Source organism: Opisthorchis viverrini (genome assembly GCF_000715545.1).
Source record: "Opisthorchis viverrini unplaced genomic scaffold opera_v5_46, whole genome shotgun sequence".
NCBI lineage: Eukaryota > Metazoa > Platyhelminthes > Trematoda > Opisthorchiida > Opisthorchiidae > Opisthorchis > Opisthorchis viverrini.
In genome coordinates, this window is record NW_008751703.1 from 1,056,785 (window position 1) to 1,070,962 (window position 14,178).

At 44.5% G+C, this 14,178-nt stretch overlaps 2 protein-coding genes across 2 annotated transcripts; one reads left to right on the forward strand and one right to left on the reverse strand.

Moving 5' to 3' along the window:
- Window positions 1–44: 44 nt before the first annotated feature.
- Window positions 45–5,153, forward strand: T265_03338 (hypothetical protein; the record flags this gene model as incomplete). The annotated part of the gene is made up of 3 exons (XM_009167799.1): window positions 45–110; window positions 2,392–2,803; window positions 5,035–5,153. The coding sequence occupies 3 exons, from the start codon at window positions 45–47 to the stop codon at window positions 5,151–5,153; spliced, it is 597 nt and encodes a 198-aa protein (XP_009166063.1).
- On the reverse strand, window positions 4,515–10,811 carry T265_03339 (hypothetical protein; the record flags this gene model as incomplete). The annotated part of the gene is made up of 6 exons (XM_009167800.1): window positions 4,515–5,278; window positions 6,330–6,451; window positions 8,563–8,710; window positions 10,324–10,485; window positions 10,527–10,741; window positions 10,773–10,811. The coding sequence occupies 6 exons, from the start codon at window positions 10,809–10,811 to the stop codon at window positions 4,825–4,827; spliced, it is 1,140 nt and encodes a 379-aa protein (XP_009166064.1).
- Between the last annotated feature and the right edge of the window lie 3,367 nt (window positions 10,812–14,178).

A 14,178-nucleotide genomic window follows, 5' to 3' on the forward strand; every position in this document is an offset into this window, starting at 1 on the left:
TGACTAGTTTTTTGACGGGTGATTTTGTTCCCTTTTACTTTCGCATGTGTTCTTTCTTACAGTTCCAAATGATGGAACCAGCAACTTCATCGCAGCGACGGGAAATTTCAGTGAGTTTCATTTCATGCATCACAATACATTTCCTTATAGTTTGACAACATTTCTAAACAGGACTTACTTCGTCAACTGAGATTACTCAATCGGTATCAGAATGACGTAATTTTTGTGGTTATTCAAGTTAATAGTCCGAAACCAACCACAGCCTGAGATGAAGAAAATGGAGTTATTAACAGAAAAGTGGAAAAGAGCGGCTCAAGGAGCTTTGGAGGAACTGCTTAAGTATCATGAAGGCGGTTCGCAGGGGAAAATGGAGATACTTGATCTATTTGGTATCGACGCGAATGCCATCGGACTATCCAGCACAACATAGTGTCCTCTCGTAGCTGTCCTTGTTCTCCAGGAACTTATGTACCTATTCCCACCAACCATGTCCTGTTTTGGCTTTTTAAGCGCCTGTCGCTGTTTCGTTAAACCTGAGTGTTTAGCAAATGCACAGAGTGACCAATTCTACATTGTAATACTACCCAAACAGTCTCGCTTCTTTTCAAACAGCTTGTTTGGATTAACGTCGCAAAACCATGCACAGGAATGAGTCCACTTGAGTATGGTGCATTGTTCTTCTAGTCCATCTTGAGTTGACAGAATATCTTCTTACTGTGTCATGATGCGAACTTTGTTATCTCCATAGTATGACGCGTAACTACACGAGCCACTGAAATTTTGGAATATGGCGAATAACAAACGAACATAAAATAATGGACCATATTGACACACTAGCATTGGCCTTCTTATGTGTATAACGGGTTACAGGGTTGATGTTGGTAGCTATTTAGGATCCGTGAGAGAAAATAGGTGGTATCCTTAAAGTATCTTTCACGCTCCATTTTGCGAGCTACCAAAAATCGTTAAGCCATATGGGGTGAATAACGGACAGATTCGTATCTAGCATTCTAAAGCTGGGAAATCAAACACATATTAGGAGTGAGTACCGTCACTGGTTCCCTCTGATTATGGATAGACTCTTTGTGGAGTTTGATATCAACTCGGTCTACATGGAATTCGCTAACGGGACACCTTGGGAATTGCCGAGCATTTGATCGTCGCACACAACTCTCCGAGAAGGGACACATGTACCAGTGGATGAGGTAGCTGACGCTGCTTGAGCCGACTTGAATCAGTTAGCTAGAAATGGGACTGGTTGAAAAGTTATCTCTCCGGATAGGTTTGGTAAACACTCAGTGGATTGCTGGGTAACACTTCATCTTGACACAAAATTTCGTCAGGCCAACTGAATAAGTTTCGAGTTTGACCGAGTTTCAAGACAAACCAGTTTCCTCTCTCCACTAGTTACGATTAATCATTGCTGAATGCTAGTCGAAAATTCAGTTTATTTATTGTGGGTGACTGATACCTACCATGGATGGGTTAGGGGGGCTTACACTTTAATTTGGTTGGATATCCTTCTTAGGTGCAGTATGCACTTCGTTGACCTGCGTGCTATAGCAGTTGGAAGTAGGTTGTTAGTGGGACTTGTAATATCCGTAGAATGATGGGAAGCAATAAAAATGATGCGTTACAAGGTACTTTGCACGACTGTCGCAAACGTACTTTGTTGATACTATTGTTGATTTTAATCCTACACTTTTCTCTAATGAGGATTTCACACATGTAGGGATGTAAATGCATAGAAACATTCGTCTTTAGACAATTCAAAACATAGCAGATGACTTACGAGTGTTTCTACAAAATTGTTATTTATATTTGTAATACTTCTACACGAAGTCACACCACACCTGCTACCCATCAACGTTGGAAGCAAGTCTTGTATGTTTTTTGATGAAGGGATCCAATCAACCAATCTAACCTACTTTGAGTGGGTTAATTTGTTTGATTAATTGCTTGCGACCGTAAGTGATTATGTTATTATGTCGAAGTATGTTTAGTTCATGCACCTTAATTGGTCGTAGATCTGTTCCCCGAGTTTGCTCGCAAACGTTTGTCACAAATCCTTGAGAGCGTCATCGGTGTTCCGTTGATGACTAAACTTGTTTGAAAATGGTTTGTTTGCCCCGGAACGTAGCTTCACGGAAATGGGAATAATATGGACATGTTAGCTAGCGCAAAATTGACCGTACCTCCAAACTAGTAAGTCCAACTCAGAAGTCAATCGTCTATTTAGTTGTCACGGCTGAAGTGTAAAAAACAATAAATAGTTCAGCTGTAACACCCTTTCGGTACCTAGCTGCCATGCCACCCGAAGGAAGCACGAGCGCTGGGAATGTAGTGTTGTGTTGAGATGCAAGCGGACAGCAGATGTGTCCGAAAAAATAGTTCAACTGTAACACCCTTTCGGTGCTTAAATGCCATGCCACCAGAGGGAGGCGCGAGGGTTGGGATACTGCCAAGTCGCCCAAGTCTAAACAGAAGTCGAGAGGCAGAGGTCGGTTTCCAATCACGGACCTTCCAGTCGGTAAATTCGCACTCCAACCACTGATCCATCCTAGATGTATCCGTTTTGAAGTTTGCCCATCGAGCAAGGCCTTGCATACAGCGGCCTGGGTACAGTTTAGCTTGTTTGTGTCCCAGTCTACAGCGTTCATACGCGATAAACTGCGGCTGCCAAATCGGGTGGGAAAGATGGGAGTATGCCCGGATAGACTAGTGATTCACACAACTCGCCAGACACACCAAATTGAGGTTAAATACTACGCAATATGGTCCGAATTATTGCAGTCACAGAACAGTAAAGAGTTCAGCGGCAGGCGAGTGAGGATTGTGTGTTGTTATCCTATGTTCGGCTTTCTACTGCCAAGTCTCGCTTTTCCAAAACATTGTCCTGCTCAAGTAACGATGGAAACTACTGAAAATGTTCGTCAGTGCCGTTCGAAAACCTTCCATACGCGAATCTTTTGCCCATCTAGAAGGCGCATCCATTAGGCGAAAATAGTTCTTTGAATTAATGCACTCCCGAACTCGATGTTACTCTGTAAAACAATCCGAGAAGTAAGTGCTGAAAGGGCTTGGGTTCAGTGTTCAACAATCCAACATTAGCGGAAGTGACATATCGTGACCTAGCCACAGAAGTAAGCAGCGAAATGTTCCGGAAAAACGTGGAAAGTGCGACATGTGCACGGTGCGGTGTTTAACTACAGCAATTTGTGAGGCCTGGTCGGACTAAGCACTGTTTGACGTAGTGAACTTAAGCCGCTGGTCGTTTGTTTGCACACTGAGCTTGGCAATTTGATTGCAACCGATTCATCATTAATCCAGATGACATCATCATTGCGATGTTAGGGAGCGGATCGGAGCGTAGCAAGCGTCAGTGGGTATGCACAACCGCTTACAGGACGTGGCATGTAGGTCATTTCCTATCGCACTGCGTCGCGTTTGCATAGCACATGACAACGCAGATAGGTCGGTCTAACCAAACCTCACAATAAACATAACGTCAAGCCCTACCGAAGCCGAGCGTGGTTGCTAATTCTGGCCGCATCTTCTAACAAAGGATCACTGTATGCTTAGTTCACCGTGATGTTCCATTTTCCCATACGAACCGAATAAGTTTCTCCATGTCGGATAGCTTGGCACATGGAAGTGCCTAGGTACTTCAGTCTTTGGAGTACATCAGGGAGAGATTCTTAAATTGACACTGGCCTCCTTCGACCATTTTTTTAATGACATATCAGTACTCTCCGACATGGTATTCTAGTGATGAAGGCACTCGACGTCCCGGGTGGAAAATCGGAACGTTGCGGACTTTTTGTTCGCCTATCCCACAATACAGCGTTCGACGACAGCAGACACCGATTCAGCGAACTGGCGACGACACGAGCAGCTTCAACTGCATGCAGGAACATCAACAGCTGTCGTTCCTTCTATATCAAATGAAATCCGCCCGGGCATAGAAAATCCTCTCTACAATCACCACTTCTAGCTTCCGCTGATCTGTCATATCAAGCGGTGTAGGTGCTGCCGCTGCGAAGGCGCTGAGCGCAATCGGGTGGAGTCGGACTGCAGGCATCTCTTTCTGAGTTTTCACTAGATTGCGATCAACATTGTCCGACGCTCTTTGCATTTTCAAGTACATCCATTCATTGGTTCCCTATCTGATAGACTCTGGCTCTTGAGGTTGGTCGGTATTTGTTCCAAGTCATCGATTGGTTAAAATGACCCAGCGCTATTGATTGGATAATCAAAGTTCGTGTTCACCTTTGGCACATACGGATTGTAGCATACGCTGTAGGATTCAGGCTCATGTGGTAACAAAAGATCGAAAGAATGATTCGGGCCTTAAGGGAATTTAGCTGGCTCATGATTGCATTGTAAACTGCATCAAACTTCTCCGAAAGGGCTTTAATCACTGACACTAACTACCCAGATCGTGTGAGAACCCATGACTTCAAAAAGTAAAGTAGTTGTGAGGAATCTTCGTCCGATTACTCTTGCACTCTGTAGCGAACAACATATTACGGCATTGGAGGGTGGCGTGAATAGGATACGTAACCAGGGCAAATAACATGAAAAACTAGTGAATGGCAATTCTTTTAGAGTGGTAGGTGACTATATGACAAACTGAAAATAACAGCAAAGTGAGTACGTGCAAAACCTAGGAGAAAGACAACAATAATGCTACCAACAGATCTAAGTGCGTACAGATACGCGTCCTGAGACAGTAAGTGAGACCGACGGACAGAGGAATGAAAATGAGAATAAAACCGGGACAAAATCGTGCACCAATTGGCTGTGTGACCAAAATATACGTCTTCAAACAGCAATATTATCCCCATTGCGCTCCTTCGAAGCCATGCTGTCATATTCTAACATAACATTCGTCGAAGAATCGACGGAATGTGCAGAGTGACATGTTAGTTCGGTAATCTTGTGCGCAGATTCACAGCTAACCAATCTACAGGGGACGTCAGCATCACTTTCGCACATCCCGCCAGGATTTTTCCCTTCATCTATGTTCTTCAGGAGCTCATGATCCTCCGGATTTAAGACTTCCAGCGGCAATTTGTTCAACGGTTGAGGACATCGGCGTTGTACTTCGATGGGGTAATAATCCACGTAGTAGCAAGCACCATTCCAACTGATAGTGAGCAACTGGATGATTATCAGGCAACTGTGGAATAAGTAGCTACACCAAGCGATCAGGGCGAGACACAGAACCACAACACTGGACAGGATGCAGAAGACGATCCAGATCAACAAATGCCATCTGTGATCGAAGAACAAGACCAGGTATAATAAGTGGAACGAAAGTAGTGGATGTGTGGGTGATGAGAAGCTGATAAAAGTACCACGAAAGTTCGCCAGCATGGGAATTCGTGTGAAAGGTAATCGATGGTCATAACCGGTCATTCTACAAAATTAAAAGGGATGATACAGAGAACGATTTGCCGAGAAAATTCAGTTTAAAGGTGTAAGCGACTTGCCACATGCATTTAGGTGTAAAACCGGTGTAATTTTTGTTTGGCGAATCTTGTTTACAGCGACTGAACTTTCGCCCAGAAAGCTCACTGTTTTATCACAAACGAAATTGTAGTTGACAAGGCCATTTTTTCATTTTACTGAACGTGGGGTACAGGTTTATCGCCTTTATGTGTAGCTGCACTGCCAATTATCACCTCTGTAACCCAGTGAACTGCACCGGGGAGAGTAGCAGCCTGTCATACAAGGTTGGTTAATGGGTAGCCTGATTAACGCTGTCAGCTGGCGACTTGCTCCTTGAAAAATTGTACTGGCCTATATCAACCAAGTTACCTTAGTCGCTACATGCAGAAGAGCAAATAGGCGAAGAAGGGTACTGCTGACAGCCCCTCAGCCCATCGCTAGCGACGTCAACGTTAGCCCATACATAAGCAGTGATAGATACACTAGCCTCAAATTGTTGTTGGCTGTAACATCTAAACCTAACTGGACCAACACGGTCAAAGACACGTCGGAGGCATTCCTCAAACCCCGAAGTTCACCCCACCTGACGTTCGCACTCTGAAAAAAGCTAAACAACATACTGCCTGTGTTTGTGCACTGAACTTGCTTCCTATTGATGTGTATTGTCTCCATACAACAAGGACTGAATACTGAACACCCCATCGGCTTCTCACTTCTGATAGCCGAGATGAAACGTTTGCTCTGAACCCACCTATAATGCCATGCTGTTGGTTTTTGTAGATGGGGTGTTCAATCTAATCGGGCGCGCATGTGATAAATCGTCCGAATTTAACGATCTGTCTTCCACACAACTACACTGAAAAAAAGCAGCTCACCTCGCATGGAAACGATTCCAGAGTAAATGGGCCAATAGTTTCTTTTTGTGCATGTACCGATAACTGTCCAAATGCTTTTCACTCGGTTTCACACAGCCATAAATGATTAGGTAGTACAGAATCTAGAGAAACGACAGCAATAAAATTCCTGGGATACTGTGTAGGAAGACATATAGAGGTATGTCCTAGCGAAAGACTGGATAATCAGCCATTTAATAGATAGCAATGACTTTTCCGTTATAACTCCGTTATAACGTGAAATGCATGAAAAAAATGTTGATCGACCGGATGAACTGTCCACAATTCTACCGCAGAATGCAATCCCTGGCAGTCAATAAGCTTAAACACAAGCTTACTCCTTAAGGGCATTTTAGCCATCTCGGCTGCAACTCAAATTGCAGGCATTCGCGAGCACGAAGCAACCATTAGGATGTATACATTCCACTACTGGATCAACGAAGATCACACAAGTTTCGACAAGCTCACGGGTTGTCCGATACAACAGTACACTCGGATAGGAACTGTTGAACCCATGGAACTAAAAGGCGATGGACCTAGTTCTATGAACGTCCCATAAAAATGGGACGCTTTCATTCGTCTCTTCCAATATAAGGACAACCACCCCATTGTTCAAAATTTGAGGCCACAAAAAAGTAAGTACAGAGCAACCAGTCTTCAAACATTGCCAAGCTAATCACTAATATGACTTATTACTTTATTAGTCTTACGAATGTAACCCGGTACGACAGACCTCAATGGGAACATGGTCTTTTTTTCATTCTGAGAAATGCAGGCCACTTCAAAACGATGTCTTACAGGGGGTCGTGGAGCAATACTTGAGACGACACATTGCAAATCATTCCTGCCCCCCAATGTTACACAACCAATAAGAAAAAAACTGATTGCGAAAGTACATCAGCACAAATATTGGCAAGATGCAGATGACTACTCGGTGGTTGCCAGTGCATATCAAAGACTGTTCTTCATTTAACTGTTCGTTAGCTGTGTGCGAGCGTACGGGCTGATTTTGGCCGCAAACGTAAGCGCGTTCGAAGCAATCATTATCTATGGACAGCAAAGCTTCAACACATCAGGTTGTGAGGTATATANTATATATATATATATATATATAAGTCAACTTCGGGTCGTGAAAAAATCCGACACTTGATGGAGGCTCGGCTGTCTGTACCAGCTTGAAGAGCTTCGAAAAGCAGTGCACCTCAGCGCGCGGAACAAAATAATTCGAAAAGGACCCTGCACCGAGTGCAACAACCACATTAAAGTGTAGCTTAAGCAGAACCAGACTAGCCGGCAGCCAACTCATTCACTTTAGGTCGCTCCCACGATGTGAAAGTATTAGCAGCCAACCGAATAACAGTTAACGCCTGGCTGTCCCTTCTCACGCAAATGGTGCGATATTGGGCATCAGCCCATCAGAGAGCCGGTAATTCATTTGATGGAAGGAAGTGATGGATTATGTCGGCACCTTGAGGTAAAACTAGTGTCAGTGCTCAGAGTTGTGCCAACATGCTTGGACCGGGTGGCTGTTCTCCACACGTTTGCGTATTTTCCATCCTGGCCCTATTCTTTCCAGCCTACATCATCATAAGCGGCTTCACGTAGCATCACATTCCGCTTGGCGCACACGACTATGCGCATGTGTGCAATGGTCCAACTACTGTTAGAGAGAGCCGTTTCGGACGCCAGCCAACCATTTCGAAATTACATCACCGCACTTTGAAAGCTGTCCACCCAACCGAAGGAAGCAAAAGGCTGCCACATTTAGGCTTTCGAGAGTTTCCATGAAGTATGGATATCAAAGAAACTGAAAAGCAACGGCAACAATGTACAAACACATTGACTTCCGGTTTATTTACGAAAACGGCCGCTTTTCCTGTAAGACTAGGGACAGATTTGCCTACACTACCATCAATCAAGATATGTATTCTAAGTTGGAAGAAGCAACTCCATTCTTTTGTTTCCAGCGTGCTGTAACGAAAACTGGTAATATGGCCGTAAGGTTGTGTCGTTGTCGGCTGCCATGCTACCCACAGGAATAAAGTAATTGTTACCCCCGAGTCCAGCTCAGAGGACGCACCTAAAAGAATTTCGATATGTTATTTGTAGTGTGTTTTAGCTCAGTAGATGCGAAAGACATCAGGTTTGGCAAATCGACTAACAACTTGAGGTTGAAAACAAGCACTTTTGTAGAGCAAGACGAATTACATCTCACCTCTCGTGCAGTAAAAATTGTGAGGGGAATAAGCATCACATAAAACCAATCCAGGTCATGAATCCAGAGGTATATGTTGGGTTTAGCGCCGGTATCGGAAAATGCAGTGTACCACAAGGTGGATGTCTCTGACGGAAACCACCGCAGTCTGGATGGGAATAGAACGAAGCAGACAGGATGCATATTAATTCAAACAGAAAACAGGCAGATGCAATCAAGGCTATCCTACATAGGAAAATAATGAACGATGCGTTGTGGAGTTGTGAGCACACCTATGGTCAAGTGTACCGGTGACGATTGTGATAGAGGCTCATTAATGTACTAGATGCGTTAGCAAAGCCTGAAATCTGCCGTAATCCGAATGTCATTTTAGCAGTTCCGTGTCAGCGCAACAAAATTTTCGGAAAACGTACATGTAAAGAAAAGAAAATATTTAGTGTTGTCATGCTCAATTTTCGACTCAGACGCAATCTCCTAGTGTCGTTGTACGTGATGCTAGTAAAATAGTGACTTTCTAACTTTTGCCCTAGTGGGGGAGTAAACATGTCTCTAGCCAGCGAAACCCACATTCTGAACAAGCACCAGGTTCATCCTTCGGTTTTGTAGACTGGCGAGGTGTTGAAACACTTTTTTCGATTATGTTGGTCATCATCATCATCGACAGCATGAAATCAGTGTTCAACACCGATGCTTCACTGCCGTACAACCATGATCTATTTGAAAGCCTTATTGTAAAGAAAAGAATAAAGGTGGACGTGGAAAAGACTTAGTGCTGGTTTAACACAATCATTTCGAGGTGCCTACACCTCCAGACATTCACTCAGGCAATCTGGATAGAAACTGACAACAAGAACGCCACTGACATCACTGGGCAGCCATATCTTGTAGTGTCTCCAACCAGGCACAGTGAGGATCACGCGGTTGCCATCCTGGAAGGCGAGTAACACCGACATTACCCAAGCGTTTCGTGATCTCCTTCATACTCCTCTGCCACGTCAAAGGTTGGCCAGCTCTCTGTTTACGCCACTCTGAGTTGGGCATGGAAAACAGCACTCTCTTCGGCAAACGATGGTTCGGCATACGTAACACAAGTCCCAACCAACGCAGCTTCTGGTGCTGGGCACATTCTTCAATGGGAATACCCGTTACACAACCGAAAACACGCTTTCTAACTGCCTCGTTACGGATTTACCGACACCAACCCAGACGAGCTATGGTTCTGAGACAACGATTGTTGAACACCTGAAGACGTCTCAGGTTCGTTGCTCGAACAGGCCAAGTCTCGAAGCCATACAACAAAACAGCCCGTACTGTAGCTTGATACACACGTCCCTTTAGATTCAGGGATAAACCATTCTGACGCCATGTGGTACAAGACTGTAGAAGTCAACCACAATCAAGCTATACACTTATAATGGATCAACAAAACAGACAACACTTTTTTCCATGAAAAATTTGTCCCACTGTACAGAGTACACATATCTTGTTCTTGATTTACGAATCATTTGGAGTCGGTGCATCCCCATGCAGTTGCCGAGCGGCAAACTAAATAGTGATCGATTTCCCCAAGTAGTAGTCACGTTCTGTCTTGACTGATTTCGAAAGAACTACATGCGCACCTTCGGACATAAGGGTAAAACCCGAACTCGCTGTTCCAGAAAGCATTGCGACTAGGTCTTAGGTTAAACAAAATAGGCAGTCCAAGCAAATTCGCCAAATAAAAAGGATATGTGAGCAGGAACACAATGTGCACTAACTCACAGATAGGAGAAAATCACCGGTAATATGTGAATGAATGAGGAAACCAATTTTTGAAAATCATGCAGCACTAGGGCGTTCCGAAACAGAAACGCTCCGCTATACGCATGTGCGTTGGCTAGTCCAAACTGGATACGTTGTAGCTTATGACATGTTGGAAAGGCCCTATAAGAAAAATAGGGTTAAAAGCGTGAAAGCATCCATACCAAATAAGACAGAGAGATATTAGGTTGATCAAATAGCAGGTATCCAACATGAAAAGTAGGTAATTCGACCGCCAGTAGTTTATTACTCGGAAGACCATTGCGACCACGAAAAACCCGGAGAATATGTACAAAATCAAGGCTGGTCGCACGACAAAAAAGTACGTTGAGAGGACAATAAATGCCGTTGCACAGACAAAACACAACTTTTCTGAAAACTGAAGGAGTTAGACAACGGAGGAACATTACCATTCGACAGCCAATAATATTCGCTATAGATGGAGCCATTAATTCATCAAAAAAACGGACCGCATTAGCCCATGTGCCCAGCAACGGTGACCGATCAGATAAAATGGATCTTGAACTGAAATCGCCACAAAAGCTAGGAATGAAAGGAAAGTCCAGAACAGCTAAATGACTACACATGGTATGGCCTGAACTGACTGTGCAGTTCTGCCAAAAGCCCGAGAACAGATATGCCTTCATTCCGGAAGCCGGGCTCTCTACAAGAACCGAGCTCGCCCATTGGACGGATGTGTCACGTAATAAACTAATAATTGTCGTTCAGCTTTAGCATTCTTTCGGTGCCTAGCTGGCATGTCACCAGAGGAAAGTGTGAGGGCTGGGATACCGCCAGGCTGTAGTCAGATGAAGTCTAGAGGCAGAGGCCGGGTTTAAACATAGGGGCCAGACGAGGGCATGCCGTGATTTTTCAGACATCCACGGTCAAAATGCTCCGAAAGAGAAGCAGTTTGTAAATCATGTGGCAAAACGGGTCATTTTCAGCGTGTTTATCGATCCAAATCTGTAAAGAATCACTCAAATTGCACGATGGATTCTGCCATATCTTCCCTGTTGACTGCTGCGGCCCCGATCTGCTTGTCTCGCACGGTGACCAGCATAAAGGTGAACGGGATATCGCTTCAGGCCCTCATAGACACAGGAAGTTAGAGCAGTTATATACCTCCTTTAGTAGTTGGTAAACATCGCTGGAAGACATATGCTAACGATTCTGTGATTACCATGGCATCTACCTCTCTGAAGTGTTCAACTAGAGGCTACTGCTACGCATCCATCGATTACAGGGGTACCGTGTACAAAAAAATCAAACTATTGGGATTACCCAATCTATGTGCTGACCTGCTGATAGGCCATGACTTCTTTGTTCTACATAACGAAATTTGACATCACATTCGGTGGGAACCGAGGTTCATTCACCCTCTGCGGTCTACCTGCTTCTACGGTCGAGTCACCTCTTTTTGCTAACCTCTCACCCGACTGCAAGCCTATCGCTACAAAATCGCGACGTTATAATCTTGACGACGAACAATTTATCCGCTCTGAAGTTAACCGACTATTGGATGAAGGTATAATCGAACCTTCGAATTCTCCCTGGAGGGCTCAAGTACTGGTCACGAAAAATTCAAACCACAAAGGACGCATGGCAGTAGACTACAGTCAAACCATTAATCGGTTCACATACCTAGACGCGTATCCGTTACCGCGACTGGATAAAACGATCGAAGAAATTTCCTGTCATGCTGTCTTTAGCACCTTAGACCTATTGAGTGCTTACCATCAAGTTCCAATCAGTGGGCAAGACAAACCGTATACGGCTTTTGAAGCATGCGGAGAGCCGTTTCAGTTCCGTCGTATTCCTTTCGGTGTAACCAACGGAGTAGCATGCTTTCAACGTACTATTGACCATATAATCAAGTCTGAGAACCTAAGTAGCACCTACGCTTACATCGACAACGTCACCATTTGTGGGGACTACCCAAAGTGAGCATGACCAGAACCTCAAATCTTTCTTATCAAACCAGATCCTGAACGAATGAAACCTATCCGTGAACTCCCTCATCCACATGACGCTAAATCCCAACAACGAGTTGTTGGTATGTTTGCTTATTATTCGCAATGGATACCATGCTTCTCTGACAAAATCAGTGTGCTTGTCAGAAATAAGACTTTCCCCTTACCGGAGAGTGTGCAACAATCTTTCGAAAATTTAAAGGAGTTAGAGAACGCCATGGTTGTGACAGTCGACTACAACGCACCATTGGTTGTCAAGACTGACGCCTCAGACGTAACCATTGCTGCATCGCTGACTCAGAACGGCCAAACGGTGGCCTTCTTTTCTAGAACACTGACACCGAGCGAAAAGAATAACTCTGCTATTGAGAAGGAGGCATAAGCCATCGTTGAATCTATCCGTAAATGGAAGCATTATCTCTTCGGGAAGCACTTCGAGCTTATCACTGACCAGCGGTCAGTTTCCTTTATGTATGGTTTGTCTCAGAAAAGTAACATAAAAAATGATAAAATCCAGCGATGGAAAATGGAACTTCCGGCTTTTAGCTACGATGTCAGCTACCGACCTGGAAAAGACAATCTGGTTGCTGACACCTTATCGCGTAACCTATGCACCAATGTGATGGGCAATGGTAAATTAAAAGAAATTCACGATTCCTTGTGCCATCCTGGAATTACTCGAATGCACCATTTTGTTCTTTCCAAAAATTTGCCGTTTTCTCTTCAAGATGTCAAGGACATCACCACAAAGTGTACGGTTTGCGCCGCCATCAAACCGCAGTTTTAAAAACCACCCCCGCTACGTTCATCAAAGCGCCCCAACCATTTGAACGAATTAACATCGATTTTAAAGGACCTCTACCTTGTGTTACTCGAAACCGATATCTCCTTACCATCGTTGACGAGTTTTCTCGTTTTCCGTTTGCCTTTCCCTGCGCGGATACATGTACGCCTACAGTTATTAAATGTCTATGAGTTATTCTCTTTGCTTGGCATGCCTGCATATGTACATTCGGATCGTGGCTCCTCATTCATATCTGGCGCACTGTCCACATTCCTACATGACAGCCGAACAACTTCTTATAATCCCCAGGGGAACTGGTAAGTCGAACGCCTCAACGGGACACTCTGGAACGCAATCCAACTTAGACTCAAGACGAAAGGCCTCCAAATCTGTCACTGGGAGTCGGCTCTAACAGATGCCCTCCACTCTATACGGTGCCTTCTCTGCGTCTCCACGAATGCCACTCCACATCAACGGTTGTTCCGGTTTGAACGTCGGTCATCCTGTGGTTTATCTATGCCAACTTGGCTCACTGTTCCAGGACCTGTTTTACTGAAGGGATTTGACCGTGCCTCAAAGTATGAGCCCGTCGTTGAGGAAGTCCAACTTATAAATTTCTATCCACATTACGCCCGTGTTCGTTTTCCCGGCGAGAAAGAAAGCACTGTATCCGTCCGCCATCTCGCTCCTTGTGGTGATCGCACACATGTCAACGATTTCACGCGTACCTCATCCAGTGAAGACAATGGTGTTCATGCACCCCCTCTATCTGACTTGCACACGCCTCCGCTCACCCCCGTGCCCGGGCAATGCACCTGCATCTCCAGATACATATGACCCTAGCATCTCTGATCTAGCCAGGCTCCAGCAGCGTACACGGCCCTACATTTTAAGAAATCGAGAAGCCTAACCACACTCATTATTACTCATTAGATTTTTACAATCATTCATCCAATACCTGTACCCAATTTATTCCTCTACACACAATCCAACGGCCAGGGTGAATGTCATGAATATTCTTTGTGCTCGCATTATCGTTTTGTATTAACCATGCTTTCG